This window comes from Rhinopithecus bieti, unplaced genomic scaffold (assembly GCF_001698545.2).
Source record: "Rhinopithecus bieti isolate Rb0 unplaced genomic scaffold, ASM169854v2 scaffold_20892, whole genome shotgun sequence".
Classification (NCBI taxonomy): Eukaryota; Metazoa; Chordata; class Mammalia; order Primates; family Cercopithecidae; genus Rhinopithecus; species Rhinopithecus bieti.
The window spans coordinates 2,513,252-2,529,569 of record NW_016810602.1 but is presented as its reverse complement, the minus strand read 5'-3'; the positions used below and the strand labels follow the sequence as shown (position 1 = coordinate 2,529,569).

The window sequence follows — 16,318 nt, the reverse complement described above, 5'->3', positions numbered from 1 at the left end:
AAATCAAAGGGCCACAAATCAAAGCTATGTTGGCCAGTGCAATCTTATCAGAAATAGTGCTGATAATTTTATCTCTCCCCCCAAAATGATGGTGATGCCCAAAGTTCTTAAATGTCTTCAAATTCCCTCTCTAAAGACAAACCCCAAGTGGATGTTTATTCAGTGGCCACCTGGCATACGGAGAACAGTCACTTGGCCTTGGGACTGCTTGTGCAGCTGTGCTTCCACTGGCCACCCAGGTCCTTTCCATAGCAGTATACTCAGATGTTTTGAACAACACATAGAATTAGGAATATACAGGAGAACCTGTAAGGTGAATAAAGAATTGGGGGGTGATGAAAGTAAGATACTGTTAATAATTTGGCATCTTCTTTACCTCATTGTTTACTGGAAACCACAAGTGAACCTGAGTCAGTCAACAGAGGCACCGGGCTAATTAAGTTGAGTCAGTTACGTTAGTGGGAGTAGGTATCTGAGCAGCTGTAAAACCAAGTGGTTTGAGAGCTCAGACCCCATCTTCCTGGGATCAGGAAGATCCTTACAGAGGGGCTGCATTCCCAGATGGTCCTGAATGAGGGATTGTGGTTACTGGTGGCAGAGAGAGAGACACATATGTTGAGAGCAAACAGATATAGAATAGAGCAGTGTCGAAGCCATTCAGGAAGTGAAGAGAAGCCCCGTTGGCCCCAAATGTAGGAGTTGAGCTAGAAAGATGGGCTGGGGCTAAATCTTAGAAGACTTTAAATCTCAGCTAAGTATTGGCCTTCTGAAAAAATATCTGAGTCATGCCTGGTTCCTTAGCAGCGGAGGGTTTGCTGAAGACAAATATTAGGGGGATTTGGCTGGCAACGTAGACTGGCCCAAATTCAACATCTCTCCACAGCCAATTGGGGGAAAGCGAAAAAACCTACAGAAATGCATGGTGGAAACCTAAGTAAGAATTAAGAGTACAAGTTTTGAACCATTCCTGACTTTCTCACTTATTCACTGTGAAAACTTGAGTATGTGATTTAACCTTTCTAGGCCTCAGTTTCTAAGTCTGTAAAATGGGTCTAATTGGCTTACATCAGAGGCCGCTGGTGCTGTCTGCTGTGAGGATATATGTCATGCCTTTGGTATAGGGCCAGCACAGCACATGTGAGCCAGCATTTATGGAGTGGTTGTTTTAATTACTTTTCCATGAGAAGACTCTGAAGTCATGTGTGTGTTGAGTGGAAGATGATTCTGTCGGTGACCTCTAGTGATGAGAGGTCTTTCCCCAGTGAGGCCTGCAACTGGACTACCTCGTTCTCAGACCTTAGAATAGTGCATCAGATGTTTGTTGAAATGAATAAATGTTTCAGTGCATTTGTTAAGAATAAGATCATTTCTGTGGGATAAATTGTGTCTTTGTGGTTGCCTTTATAGCATAAGTCTTCTCGAGCCCTTGGCACTAGTCGAGGGTATGATGGCATCACATCCATTCATGGGTCATACAGGATCAAGATCTAGCTAATGTTTCTCGAAGGTTAGAGTGACAGTCCATTTTTAATCATTCATGCTCTGCTTATATCACTTTGGAGTTTAACAGGCTGTTTGCTTTCCTCGCTCACTCTTTGCCTGTCTTCAGCCAGCCTTTTGGTGGGAAAGAGATAAAACAGTGGGTAAAATTTTATTGATCTTTTTGGAAAGCACAGCTGGGGGAAAAGGAGTTGAAATAATAGCAAATATGTTGTCAGCTGCCTGTGTTCTTAGCAATATGCCTTTTGTGTATGATTTCACTTAAACTTCACTGTGATTCTGGAAAGTAGATACCATTGTCCCATTTTACACACTGAGAAGGAAACTGAGGACTGAAGCTAAGCAACTTACCCATAGTTACATAGCCAGCATGTGACATAACCAGGATTTCAACTCGGGCAGTTTCACCTCCCTGACAGCCCAGACCCTCTCATTTGAAACACTGAAATGAGCAGTACATGCTCAGTGCCTAATCCCTTCAGCACTGAGGAATTTGAGAGGGAATCATTTTTCTTATTTTAAAGCAAGGGCCAGGCTGAGACAGACAGCTAGAATCTAAGAAGCTCTTAGCTGAGTTTATTGTTCAGGTGAATCTGTGGGTTGAGGCAACAAACTTGGACCTGTCATAATCAGCCTTACATAGAATCAGCCTTACATAGAATCCCTGATGCTGACTTCCCCCTGGGCGTTGTACAGAGGAAGGGAACGGTTGGAAGCACAGGCTGCAAACTTTACATTTGAACAGTGGCGACAAGAACCTGCTCTGCAGGGTGCCCTGCTGGCTTCATTTGCCCACAGGATCCAGGACACCATGCAGCGTCTTCCATCCTACCCACAGTATTCTGCTGCTTTGGCCCTGTGGCAGGGAACTGCATCTCTTGTTAAAAATAAGATTCGCCAGACGTAGTGGCTCACGCCTGTAATCCCTGCACTTTGGGAGGCCGAAGCAGGTGGATTACCTGCAGTCAGGAGTTTGAGACCAGCCTGGTGAACATGGTGAAACCCCGTCTCTACCAAAACTACAAAAACTAGCTGGGCACGGTGGCACGCACCTGTAGTCCCAGCTACTCAGGAGGCTGAGGCAGGAGAATCACTTGAACCTGGGAGGCGGAGGTTGCAGTGAGCCAAGATCGCGCCACTGCCCTCTAGCCTGGGTGACAGAGCAAGACTCTGTCTCAAAAAAAAAAAAAAAAGATTGGAAGGCAATTCTTTGTAGGTACCCGGCCTCATTACTGCAAGATCTTAACTACAAAACTAACTTTAGAATGGTTTTAGAAGACTAAGATTTAGAATGGTTTTAGAAAACTAAGGTTTTGAACGGTTTTCGGAAGTCCAAGGCCTCAATAAATCAGGTTTAATTCACTAGAGGAAAAAATGGGATTTAGGATAGGCTTCCTTAAAAACCACATTAGATTTCTGATCATTTCGGGTGGTAGACTCCATTGTTGGATAGATAGGAGAGGAAACCAACACTGCTTATTTTTTAAGTGCCAGTTTCCTCACATAGATTATTTCATTTTAATTCTTAAAACAACACTGCAAAGTCAGTGTGATTCTTCATTTTACAGAGAGGGAAACTGCAGCTCAGAGAAGGTCAGTAATTTAGCCAAGGACAGTGGGAATTCTGCCCGGGTTAGAAACATGCACATAAGATTACATGGGCCCTGGTGTGGGTATAAAGAGGCCCGTGACTGGCTGTCCCTCAGAGTTGCTCTGGGAGCTTTTAAAAGCTCTCATGGGCCCTTGGGCAGCTTCTCACAATGGTGACATCTACACTCTTATGAAACATGCAGATAATTTCAACAGAGGTCATTTAAAGCATTTCATAGACTCCCTGATGCTGATTGTATATATGTTTGGTGATCGTAATTATGTAGAACCCAAGTTGACGACAAGAAATATTCTATGTTCATTTGTCAAATTAAATGAAGACTTAAACTTTTTTTTTTAACTGTGCCTATTAGCCACTCTCCTTCCTCTTTTTTTTTTTTTTTTTTTCTTTTTTTTTTTTTTTTTTTTTGAGACAAGGTCTGGCTGTATGACCCAGGCTGGAATACAGTGGCACAATCACAGCTCACTGCAGCCTCGACCTCTCAGGCTCAAACAATTCTCCTGCCTCAGCCTCCCAGGTAGCTGGGACTACAAGCACACACCACTATGCCCAGATAATTTTTTGTTTTTGTTGTTTGTTTTTTGTAGAAATGGGGTTTCAACCATATTGCCCAAGCTGCTCTTGAGCTCCTGGGCTCAAGTGATCCTCCCACCTCTGCCTCCCAAAGTGCTGGAATGACAGGCATGAGCCACTCGCACCCAGCCTTCGATAATGTCTTTGAAAAGTGATTCAGCAAAACTTCTGAATGCAGGACAGACAACTAAATTAAAGAAAGTGTCCTTCAGAACTGCCAATATGTGTGATCCTCTGTTTTGGAGGCATCTGGATTACCTAAGAACAGCTGAGATACAAATTGTTGGGTGACAGACAAAAAGATGCAGGGTTAACCTTCACAGCCAGCACAGTCTGAAGCTCTGAAAAGACGGTTCTTGGATCTCATCCCCTCAATGGGACTGAGGCCAGAGAAGGAGTTGACCTGCCACCTGATCTCACCTATTCCTCCCCTTATTTTTAAAAACCCAATAGTTGAACTCCGTAAAAATTCATCTGCTTTTGTTTTCCAGAACTCCCTCCCCATTTCCTTAACGAAAACCCTGCTTGTCATATGAACCGGAGCTCTGTAGACACAGGTGGGGCTGTGTCTTCAGTGAGTCCCTCTGGCAGGTTGCACATCTTGGTGAATCCTTTTAGAGACTTGGGATCAGGGTGAGGAACTCTTTTTAAAGGCTCTTTCTAGCAGCATGTGTGAGTAATCTGATGAAAGCGTTCAGTGCCTGATACAGGTTGGACAGCGAAGTGGAAAGGCATACCCTCCGAGAAAGTTTACATTGGTTTTTCTCTTGGTTGGAATCATTTTAATGAAAGTTATTTTAATTTTCTTTTTGCTTATCTGTACTTTCTAAATGTTCATTATGGAAGATGTTTATAACATGTCATGAACAAATGTCATCAATTTTATGTTCTCTTTCCTGAATTTCTGACGGTAGCACCACTAGCAAAGCCTGTCGTCCTTATTAAGCCACTGACAAGGAGGGACTTTCCTAGTACCGTATGACCTCAAAGATTAGCTCCTTCCTGTTTACACTGAATTGCTCTCACTATCAGAAATATCAAATCCATCCAAAGGAACTTTTTAAACCAAGCATAACTTTTAAATTTTGCCTGCCAACCTGAAAAGCTCACCTATTTTATAATAGTGGCAATTAAAATGTTATCATTAAACTCAGAAGTTATGACCGTGGCAGTTGTGTGTTAAGATTGTTTTCCATGCCTTGCAGAATGGGCAGAAATATGTGTGCCTTTTTAAACTGATAAAGCTTTTCATTGCTCTCCTCTTATCTGTATTTTCTCAAGGTTTTCTGGAAGACCAAACAATGCTGCTAGTCACGAAGTTGACTTGCGTTGGTCTTAGCATGTTGCCTGATCCAGTGGGACTGGAAGGATTTAGGGATTATTTTAGCACAGGGAGAGCCAGATGTGAGCCTCCTCACTTCCATTTTCCTTCCCATCAGCCTGATCCTTCTGCCTCTAGAATGGGTGGCCGCTGTTCCCAGACCCTGCAGAAATGCCTTCCTTGAGGGTTGAGGAGCTCCCCCAAGGAAAGTAGCCGTCACTGGGGTAATGAGCAAGTATCGTGATGGCTGGCATCAGGCAGATCCAGTGTACTGAGCCTCAGAGGTTCGTGTTCAGCAGGTTGCAGGAACAGCCAACCACGTGGGCCTGAGTTAGATGCAGCATTTTGGGAGAACTATTGCCAGGTCTTCACTTCTGATTCCACTGGTGTAGCACGTGTTTGCTGTTTCAAGGTGGGGATACAATAATGACTAAATGTTGGGCTTTAGGGACTCCTGAAAAACGATATCGAGTCTCAGAATAAGGCTGGGAATGAGTCTGAGGTAGACTAGACACAAACCAAGTGCCGCCACTCAGGATTGTCCGGAGAAACTGAGGGTATGAATAAGGAGGAATTTTCAGACACGTTATGGTAAACCCTGGGAGGAGCCAGCAAGGAAAATTACAAAATTTCTTCCTCTGCAATGAATTCCCTTTATACTGCAAAATAGAATTTTTTTGCACAAAGCAGATAAACTAAATGAACTATCTGACCCTCCTAAACCAGGATGCTCAGGACCAAAAGGACAGAGCAGAAAACCCCACAGGGAAATTTCTTCTTCAAGAGGACAAGAGGAAGGCATTCCTGTTGGACTCAGGGGCATCAGATTTTGCTGTTTCTTTTAAACCTGAAACAGAGAAATTTAATTTGTGGAGGACAGAAATCCTCTTTTGCCTGCCCCAAATCTAAATGTTTCTTCTCTCCGTTTATAGCACTTCATAAATAACCCATAGCCAAGATAACACTGTGACTTTCTTCTCCCAGCGTTGCAATCCTGTAGCGTCAGAACAAAGACTGTGTGTGTGAGGAAAGAGCTGGAGATATTTGTTTATTGGAAGGGAGAAAACTGAGATTAAAAATTGCAGTTAGCAGGAGAGAAGGTGTCTTCCTTCCTGCTGGCATTGCCCTGTGCCTGCGAGCCAGCCGTGCTCACAAGGAGCCTTGGAGAGGGCTGCGTCCGCCTCTGTACAAGATGCTGAACCAGTGAAGAGGGCACGCTGGCCAGGGGGAGGGGCTGCCTCGGCCCTGGGAGGTGGAGGTGCAGCCGGGAACTTGGAGCTTTCGCTTAAACATAAGGAATGATTTTTTCTCATCAACAGTAAGTGCCGTTTTCGTCATCAGCTCTGCATAGGGCCGAGGCGCCGGGTGCTGTCCCTTGTGTCTTGCTCTCTGGCTGTGTCGCTTTGGTTACAATAGAAATCACCGATGAGATGGTGGCTGCGGAGTGTTTGTGCTCAGCCATCGGGGGATGGGTTCTTTCCAGCGTCAGCATGCGTGTGGTGTCTGCAGTCTGCCTCTGACAAGCAGGGCAGAGGAGTGATTATGCCGTGTGGAAAATGGAAGTCCTCCGGTGACAAAAATGCTTCAAAGAGGCAATGAGCTCAGACGTGTATTGTAATGCCTCTGCCCCTAAATCAGGGCTTCAGGATCTTGGAGTAATGCATTATTTTGCCATAAGGATGTTTAGTCATGTGAAAAGATACAATTGTACAGGATTTGTACAGTGTTTTTTTCAACTGACAGCTGCCCACAGGTTTGACTGTTTATTTCAGTACAAATTCAGATACTTGAACCATCTCAGGTTTCCTTAGTATTTTTTAAATTAGGCATAGGAATTTTTTTGTTCACTTAGGCTGATTTAGGGCTTTTATAATTTAACTGTAGACTCCTGAGCACATAGAGGATAGGACTAAATGGTAAATTATTCCATATGTATAAATTTGACATGTAAAGCCTTCATCATACATTGTTAAGGCTTAGGCTTGGTATATAGAATGATGCTAACCTGGCTTGATTTTGTTTGTTTGGAAGGAGAGCAGTGTTTATCAATGTTATATTCTCATCCATCGCTAGTTAAAAGAAAAACTTTATTTGCCTTGATTGTTTTCTGCATTTTTACCCATAATTACTGCAAAGGAACTCTGGCAATTTAAACTAGCTCTTAGGCATAATTCTTTTGTTTGGTTTCATAGAAAACATTTTGCTTTAGGTCTCCCAATAAAGAGCCTATGAAGGGGGAAAACTTCACTTTTGTACCTAAAAATTTTGCTTTTCTGATTCTCAGAACTGGGATTTAATTCAGAAAATCATGCTGCTTTTTCCTGGAGAAAGGTTATTTGTCGAAATGTCTGTGTGAGAAGTGTTCAGAGCACCGGGTCAAAACCTGGGCAAGTGCAGGGATGGGGGCCGCGGCAGCAAACTGCTCGCAGGTGGTTGATGTCAGGCAGTGTTGAGGTTGCTTCTGTGTGCCAGTGGTCTGGTTTCTGAACAGGTTTTCTTATTTCCAGATACTAACTCGAGATTTCGAATTTTTCAAGAGCAGTATTAACAAGGCCTAACATGTGGAGGTCAGTCGCCTGGGTTGGCAAAAGACAAATGCTTCCTGGCCTGGGACAGGTGATCATTAGGTTACAGCGTCTGCACAGAACAGAACGATGCACACTCCGCAGTGTACCTGATGGTCCCAGGGTCAGTCATTACCTGATGATCAGAAGAACAACATGTAGACTCCCAGGCATTTGGGGGTGTTAGGCCTCTGGGCGGAGTTTGGCACATACCGGCTAAATCCTGGCTGGATGCGTGCTTTGTCACTTCTTGGTGACCTTCTTTTCCTTCCCTCCCACCTTCCCTCCTCTTTAACTTGCACTAAGTATGCTGTGATGTGAGTGTCTGTCAGCGCTTCCCTGGCCCTGTGTGAAGCCGGGGCCGAGGAGCAGGGGTGGCTTCTAGGCTGGCAGCACGCTGCTTTGTGGGAAAAGGGCTCTGATGTGCTCTGGTCTTGACAGCTTTTCTTTAAAAATCTAACTTGGCCGCTTCTTTTATGAAGAAGACAAATCAGACAAATTGGAAGGTATGAGTGAACATCATTTACTCCTTCAACAGCTATTTATTGAGCAACTCCTATGTTGTATTACAGTGTCAACATTACATCAGAATTAGGTGATGACCTCTCTGGGAAGAAGGCCTATCTTCCAGCTATCTCTGAATCCAAGGGTCTGTGCAGGATCCAAGACAAGGCACATGGCTAAGTGATTACTGAAAGAAAATCAGGGAGGGGAAACATGGGCAACATATATTGAGCCTTCTGGCCTCCTCCCCAGCCACCTGCCAAGAGCCCCAGGTTGTAGCATCCACTATACCAGCTCCTACCCCTCAATGTATCCTGAGCTATGAGTCCAGACTTCTGGTCATGCTCTCTGACTGCAGCAAAACGATCCTGTACCAACAGTATGTGCATGTTAGTGTGTGTAGGATTATGTGAGAGGATGGGTAGTACTTAGGAACAGCAGCTCCAGACCAGACTGCCCAGGTTAGAATCCTGCCTCCACTATTGACCATGTGACTTGCGTGAGCTCTTTACTCTCTGTGCCTCAGTTTCCTCATCTGTCAAGTAGGGATAATAATATTACCTATCTCCTAGCATTGTTATGAAGAGGAAATGATGCCTATAATCCCAGTACTTTGGGAAGCTGAGGCAGCTGGATCACCTGAGGTCAGGAGTTGGTGACCAGCCTGGCCAACATGGGGAAACCCTGTCTCTCCTAAAAATACAAAAATTAGCTGAGCGTGGTGGCAGGTGCCTGTAATCCCAGCTACTCAGGAGTCTGAGGCAGGAGAAGCCCAGGTCGCACCACTGCGCTCCAGCGTAGGTGATAGAGACTGTATCTCAAAGCAAATGAGTTGCTAACGCGAAGCACAACAGGCCTGGCACATGTGGCCATCAGCGTGGGATACAGATGTTTCATTTTAATGATAAAGTTTATCATTTTAAAACATACACGTAGAAATTTTAAAAGAATGGGATGACAGTAGACAGTCTCGTATTTTATTCCTACACTCCACTGGTTTGTCCTGAGCACCCCATTTTGGATACCAGAGTCCTGGGGAAACCAAGCAAATTATTCCCCCACCTTCTCCATACCCTCTCTGCGTGTCGCACACCTAACCCCACGGTTAACAGTTCAGGATCACCACAGCCCTGTGGGTCTGTACCCAGGCAATTGTGTTGCTAGTTAGCTCCCTTCATTTAAACACGTGAATTCTTCGGTGTGTTAATTGCTTTTAAGTTAGAAGAGAGGAAACAAAGAAGGAAAAAGAAAAAAATATATAAATAAATACTTGGATTCTAGCCCTCTTCTTTTCAAAATAATAAAGAGGCTGGGATTCTTAGGGTGGAATAGGGTCAGGGGCTAGATGAAGGCCGTGGGAGATTTCATTCTGGGCAGAGGGAGAAGTGGGGAGGGCGGGAGGGCTGTGCAGAGGTCACGAGCCTGCGCCCTTCCCCCACCCGCGGGAAGCTCTCGTGGCTGGGCCTCTTCTCCGGCAGAGCCTTCCAGGAGGGCAGTCCTTCAGGAGCTGCCTGGAGCACTCCTTGTCCCACGGTGCCAGGGGTCCCAGCTATCCTGGTAGTTGTCTGGAGTGTTCTTTCTGGAACCAGGGCAATCAAGGTGGCAAGATACTGGGGTGAGGAGGGTGTACCCCTGAAGCCATAGGAATGAAGGTGGGATCTAGGTTACAGCTATATCCAGGCCTGGTCCTGGATTCCATTACTTCCTTTTTAATAAATCATCTGTGGCTCTGAAGGGAACGTATCCTTGTGGTGTTTGCGGTAAGAATGTAATTTGGAAAACGGGCATTTATCTCCGAGGCATTCTGCCTTTCACATTCAGTCCCCTCAGCTACCCAGTGAAAGAAGGTACTACTGTGAACACCATTTTTTTTTTTTTTAAATATGGAACGCTTCACGAATTTGCGTGTCATCCTTGCGCAGGGGCCATGCTAATCTTCTCTGTATTGTTCCAATTTTAGTATATGTGCTGCCGAAGCGAGCACTGTGAACGCCATTTTATAGATGGCATTAAACGTGGCCAGGACACAAACCCAGGCTCCAACCACAGAGTCTGTGCTCTTCCATCTCCAGACCACACATCCTTCTTCCAAGCTTGCCCTTGAGAATAAAACACTGATGAAGTAACTTTGTGAGGTCCAGTGCCATGTAAATAAAGCATGACTGTAGTGTCATGTGATCCAGCGTCCACTCTGTGCAGACGACTTTACATGAAGCCTCTTATTTCAATCTTACCACCACCTGCAAGGTGGGTAATCTTGCAGATTGTGAGGAAACTGAGAGTCAGCGGTTAGGTACATTGCAGCGTGCAGAGCTCTTAGATGGGAGAATGGAACTTGGGTCCAGGTCTGCTTGCCTCCGGAGTTCTGGCCTTCACCTCACCCAATGCTGCCACCTCCCTGAAGCTTAAGCGGCTTTGAGGGTGTACTAGAAATAAGGGGGCTGAGGTGAAAGGACTTTCACTAAATCTTTTTTTTTTTTTGAGACGGAGTCTCGCTCTGTCGCCCAGGCTGGAGTGCAGTGGCGCAATCTCGGCTCACTGCAAGCTCCGCCTCCTGGGTTCACGCCATTCTCCTGCCTCAGCCTCCCAAGTAGCTGGGACTACAGGTGCCCGCCACCACACCCGGCTAATTTTTTGTATTTTAGTAGAGACAGGGTTTCACCTTGTTAGCCAGGATGGTCTCGATCTCCTGACCTCGTGATCTGCCCGCCTCGGCCTCCCAAAGTGCTGGGATTACAGCCGTGAGCCACCGTGCCCGGCCTTCACTAAATCTTAAAAGTAGCTGGTAATAGAGCTAGAAGTCAGTCCCTTGGATTGACTTGGTAAGTTGTAAGATACACATTTTTGTTTTTAATCCACACTTATATGACTACTCCATGGCCCACTTAAGTCATAGCTTCTAGCGGAATGTCCATATTTGTCCATTCAGCAAGCATTTGTGGAGAGCGTCCTGCCCACCAGGCACTGTGGGAGGTGCTGTGTGTGCGGTGGAAACTGGCCGGCTGCAGCCTGGCCATGGCACTCCCTGTCTTGGTGGGTGTCTGAGAGAGTGCAAGGTTAGAGGCAGAGTGGCCCCTGAATGCTTGAGGTACAGAGATCAAGGGGCTGAACCGGTTTTCAGGGCAGGGCAGGGACTATTGAAAGCTTTGAGCATGGATCAGACTTGCCTTCTGGAACTTACTTACACTTTGGCTACAGAACCAAAGGTGGGCAGGAAGTCTAGGGGGCTGAGAGGAGGTTGTTCAGTCAAGTAAGAGGTGATGGTGGCGTGCAGCACGGTGTTTCCTGAGAGTTAGGGTCGGTGTCCCCATTTAGGTGATGGTGGCGTGCAGCACGGTGTTTCCTGAGAGTTAGGGTCGGTGTCCCCATTTTATCGCTCTAGTGCTCCCAGCCATGGAGCGCAGTTCTGACAGCATCTCCCAACGTAAGTATTGATCAGTGGGAACTTTCCATTGGAGCCATTACTTTTAAGTGTCTGAGATTAACTACACATCCCACAGAACGCCAGGACAGATCCTGGCTCTACTCACTCTGCTTTAGGACTTTAAGGAAAGCGGTTTATTGGAGCATTTTATTTTAGTATATGTGTCAGAAAAAGATTGTTTTCCCTCAACAGCTACATCACGTCCCCTTGACAGCATGTGGACGCGTACGCCAAGTTGTACTCATGCCATGCGCGTGCTTCCAAATCTGCTCCATGCCGAGTTGGGCTGGATGGGAGCTGAGGCAGACTGGCGAGGGAGATCCCATTTAGAACTGCGCTTGTATGCAGATTTCCTTTGCCCCTCCCTTTCTGACAGGCAGAGATGCCCCATAATCTACCCACATGGGCTGGTTCAATGTATACGACTGGGTGAACCCCTCATACTGAAGCGGTAGGGCTTGGCACATGTTCTCTGCTTACCCAAAGGGGAGGGTCCCATGCGAGGCCTTGTGGACCAAATACCACCAAGTGAACCAGGCGTGTAACATCTTTAATCTCCCAGGGTAGATCACCGGCTGCTGCAATCTCAGGCATACCCATGGCAGAAACTGGGCAGAAGTCAGGAGTGGTTATTTTCACTTAGGAAAAAAATGGCTATCTTCTCACCTCTGGAGCCCCAGGAAGATGAACTGGGTCTCAGAGGATCTCACTCTGGGAATGATAGGACTTCCATTTTCATGGGAGGATTAACTCTCCGTCCTTTCGAAAGTCAACAGAGGCAACAGCCTTGCAAAGCTTCACATATTCTCTGAGAACTCGTATCTGGTGACATGAGAGTTGTTCTGATATAAAATCAAAGCAAAATAGATTCTTTTTTACCCTGCAATGCTCTTATTGGAACATTCTACCACTAAGTATTGGGCTTTTGATTTCCATCACTTTTTGTTTGTTTTGTTTTTCTGCAAATATGTGTAGGGTGAAGAAGTTGAAGGAGACCTTTGCTTTTATTCAGCAGTTGGACAAAAACATGAGCAACCTTCGCACCTGGTTGGCTCGAATTGAGTCTGAGCTTTCCAAGCCTGTTGTTTATGACGTCTGCGATGATCAAGAGATCCAGAAGAGGCTCGCTGAGCAGCAGGTGGGACGATCAAAAATGAGCTCTTGCAAGAGTATGGGTGTCTGCGATGTGCACTGACTCAGGCCTTCCCCGTATATCTGTGTGTTTTCACGTGCTCACATTTCATAACACTGGTTTGCTTTTTCCAGAGAAAACTGACCACCTTTCCATGTTCTTATGTCCATCTCTTGAGTGCTCCCTCCCACATTCATGTAGCTTTTTGTGAAACTGTGTGAATAATGTTTAAGATGCAAACCTTAATCTTGGTGGTAAATAAGGTTTTTTAAATTATGTCTTTTTTTTGACTCTGATCTTTGTTGTGTTTTGTTAATATAGTTTTGAAAGGCAACTAATTGAAAGAAAAGCAACTTTTCTAACCAAGGAAGGTTTTTATGGGATGATATTCTGTGTGTCTGGTACAGCTTTTTAAAAAATTAAAACAAGAAAAGGTATGATAAGGAACATGCTTGGACCAATAGTTTAGGAAGACTCTTAAGAGCTGCAATGCTCTGTGCATTTTTGTTATCAGATATGCATGCTCTGAACCAATCCTGGAAATTGTGCAGTTCGAAAGCTGCTGCGTTCTGCCAGTGTTTCTCATTCTACCCACCTGCTAGGTGCTATTTGACATCACTGGTTTATCAAATCCACTTTCCTGACTTCCCTGGTCTCATGGCCACATGCTCATTCTCACATGCAATGCCTGGATTTGTCTTTATTTTTTTTTTTAATAACTAAGTTTATCTTAATCTTTCTTTAGCTTTTGTTCACCTCTGTTTTTCTCAGACCTGTGGGCAGATTGTTTCGACTGTAGAAGCAGTATGATTCTCAGAGTCGAATCTGTTTTCTTCACGTTAAGCCTCCACCACACACCACGTACCACAGGCGCTTAGAGACAGGATTGAGGGTGAACCTTTTTCACCAGATTCAATATTTGGTGCTACTGTTGACATTTTTTAAGAGATGGCGTCTCACTGTATTGCCCAGGCTGGTCTTTAACTTCTGGGCTCAAGTGATCCTCCCACGCCAGCCTTCTGAGTAGATGGCACTGCAGGCAGGAGCCGCCATGCCTGGCCCTCCCTGCTCTTGACTTTTCTAAGTGCTATTACAATTACTGTTTAAATGATGCCTGTTCTCTGGCTTTCAAGCTAGTATGATTTAGTAATGCTACAAATTAAAAATACTGGTTTTTCCACTTAGCTTTGGAACTTTAAGCATGTCTTTTTCATTGAGGTCATCTAGACTCTGTCTTTGCTTTGTGCAGAAAAGAATATTGATATAAGTATTATGGAATTTTAATGGACATTACAGAGATTTTAATGCCTCTCTCATTGGAGTCACAGCTACTGAATACATCAGTTTTACTTAAAAGTGTGATCCACTAGGATGAATGTCTTTGAACAGTCTGTGAAAAGGCAAGGCCTTGCAAATGACAGTTTACCCTGAGTGGTGGGTTTTTTCAGGTAGATTATATGGAAGCTGTCAATACCTTTCCTCTTAAAGACTAGCTGGCTAGATTTTGCTGGGGCTGTTGATAGTGTGTTAATTTTTTTTAAATCCAAAGTGTGACAGAACATTAAATTAATTAAATTGCAGAGAATTTGTTCCCAAAAGCATACAATTTGGAGCCACTGCTATTCTCTTAGCCTTATTTCTTCCCATCCTGCAATGGCACATAATTTCAATCTGGTTGATTTGAAAATTCTCTCTTTACAGAATTCAGCATCACCTTAGTGACATTTCTATCCCTTTGTTACTTTAAAAAAGAAGATTAATGGAATTGGTGTTCAGGACTACCATTATTGTGTAGAAGTTAGATACTGTGTTAGTTTTCTACTACTGTTATAACCAATTACAGATTTAGCAGCTTAAAAACACAAATTTATTATATTTCTGGAGGTTAGAGATCTGAAATGGATCTCACTGGGCTAAGATCAGGATGTCATCAGCGCTGCGTTCCTTTCTGGAAGCTCTGCGGAGAATCCATTTTTTTTGCTTTTTCTGGCTTTTAGAGGCCACCCACATTGCTTGGCTCATATGTGCCCCTTCTGCCTTCAACGCCATCAACATTGCATCTCTCTGTGTCTTTCTTCCTAGTCACATCTCCCTCTAGCTGCCTCCTCTGCTGCTGTTAAGGACCCTTAATATTACAGTGGGCCCACCCTGCTAATCCCGGATAATCTCCCTATTTCAAGGTCAGCTGATTAGCAACTGCAATTCCCCATGTAATCTAACAGATTCACAGACTCCAGGATTAGGATCTGGATGTCTTTCTGTGTGTTGGAGGGTGTCATTGTCATCATTCTGCCTACCACAGATGATCTCAGGATACTTTTAGTATTTTTGTTAAAAAGAATAAGTTACAGTGTGTTTATATTATACTAAACTCAGACCTTAAGTACCCCATCCAAAACACTGGCAACAAATGTGTCACACAAAAGAATTATGTATGGGCCACTTTTTAAAACCTTACCTAGTGACCATTTTTGGTCTGGGTTAGAAAACCACCTTACCTGTGTTTACTTTTCAAACTAAATATAATAAATTAATTGCTTCCAAAAATAAGACCTAAAAACATGGCATCACCTAGCATTGCCTTATGCAAAAGCCCTCGGCCCCCCAAAGTAGCTAAGAGCCATGATGTCCCTGGATCCTCACTGTAATGTACCTGGTCGGGGAGGGCCAGACCCTCTAAGAGTCCTTTCTGTTTTGCCTTTCCTACATAGAACACCTTTAGGTATAAGGTAATGGGGGTTATTCCTATGGAGTATATCATCTTTAAAATGCACAGGAAGTAGTGGCAATTTTGTGACATTTAAATCACGAACCACTTTCATTGAAACTTTTTAAGATCCCTGTTCTAGTTTTTTCATTCGTTGGTTTCTTGTTTCTCTGTGGGGTGTGCCAGATGGTGGCTTGGAGGAGTTGTTAGTTACCCTTCCATTGGCTAACGAGTAGCCCCTGCTGTGGTCCAGCTGAGCTTCACCTCACACCCCCCGAACCATCCCAACACCCCCCTGCCCCACTTGCTACCCAAGTCCTCCCACAGGGACGTTGAGGAGCTGGCACTGGGGTTTCACCCTATATGATTTTCTGTCTTTTCAGCCTGTTTTTTTTCTCCTCAGCCCGCCTTACCTTCTGTTTTTGGTTCCTTTTTATTCTCATTCTTCTGGCTGCGTTCTCTTCTCCAGTTTCGGGTCTATCTCCTCTTGCTCTGTACCCCCGAACTCCCAAGTTCCTCCCCAACCTCAGTGTTCTGTGTCACTTGCCCGGGGCAGAAAAACAAAGTGAACAGGAGCCTGTTAGAACTGTCAGCAAAAGTCTTTCTCAATGTTTTATGTTGTTTCTTAAATCTACTTTTTCTCTAGATTGGGACAGTTTCTAAGACCTAATTCTTGTGCAGACTTACATCTCTGTGGATACTAGTGGTAGGATTATTTCAGTTTGCAAAATGTTCTTGTCTAGCACTTAAATGGTCTGCATTTTAAAAGGTAGTCTGTCACTTTATTTTTTATCGTACAAGGTAACTAGTAGGCCATTGTGTGGTGTTTTACATGGTTTTAAAAAAAATTTCGAAAATGTTTTTTGAAAAGTTTTGAGAAAGTTTTGAAAATGTTTGAGCTTTTTTTTAAACCAAGATGTTGATGGTCTTTTAGAAATTATTGTAGAGCTCATTTCTTTCTTTTTTTTTTTTTTTTTTTTT

At 44.3% G+C, this 16,318-nt stretch overlaps 1 protein-coding gene across 1 annotated transcript in view; it reads left to right on the top strand.

Annotated features, from left to right (window-relative positions):
* Positions 1-16,318, top strand: part of SYNE2 (spectrin repeat containing nuclear envelope protein 2) — a 374,975-nt gene that overhangs the window by 337,597 nt on the left and 21,060 nt on the right. Inside the window, 1 exon segment of the mRNA XM_017892401.1 lies at positions 12,474-12,636. Coding sequence (XP_017747890.1) covers positions 12,474-12,636 — 163 coding nt within the window.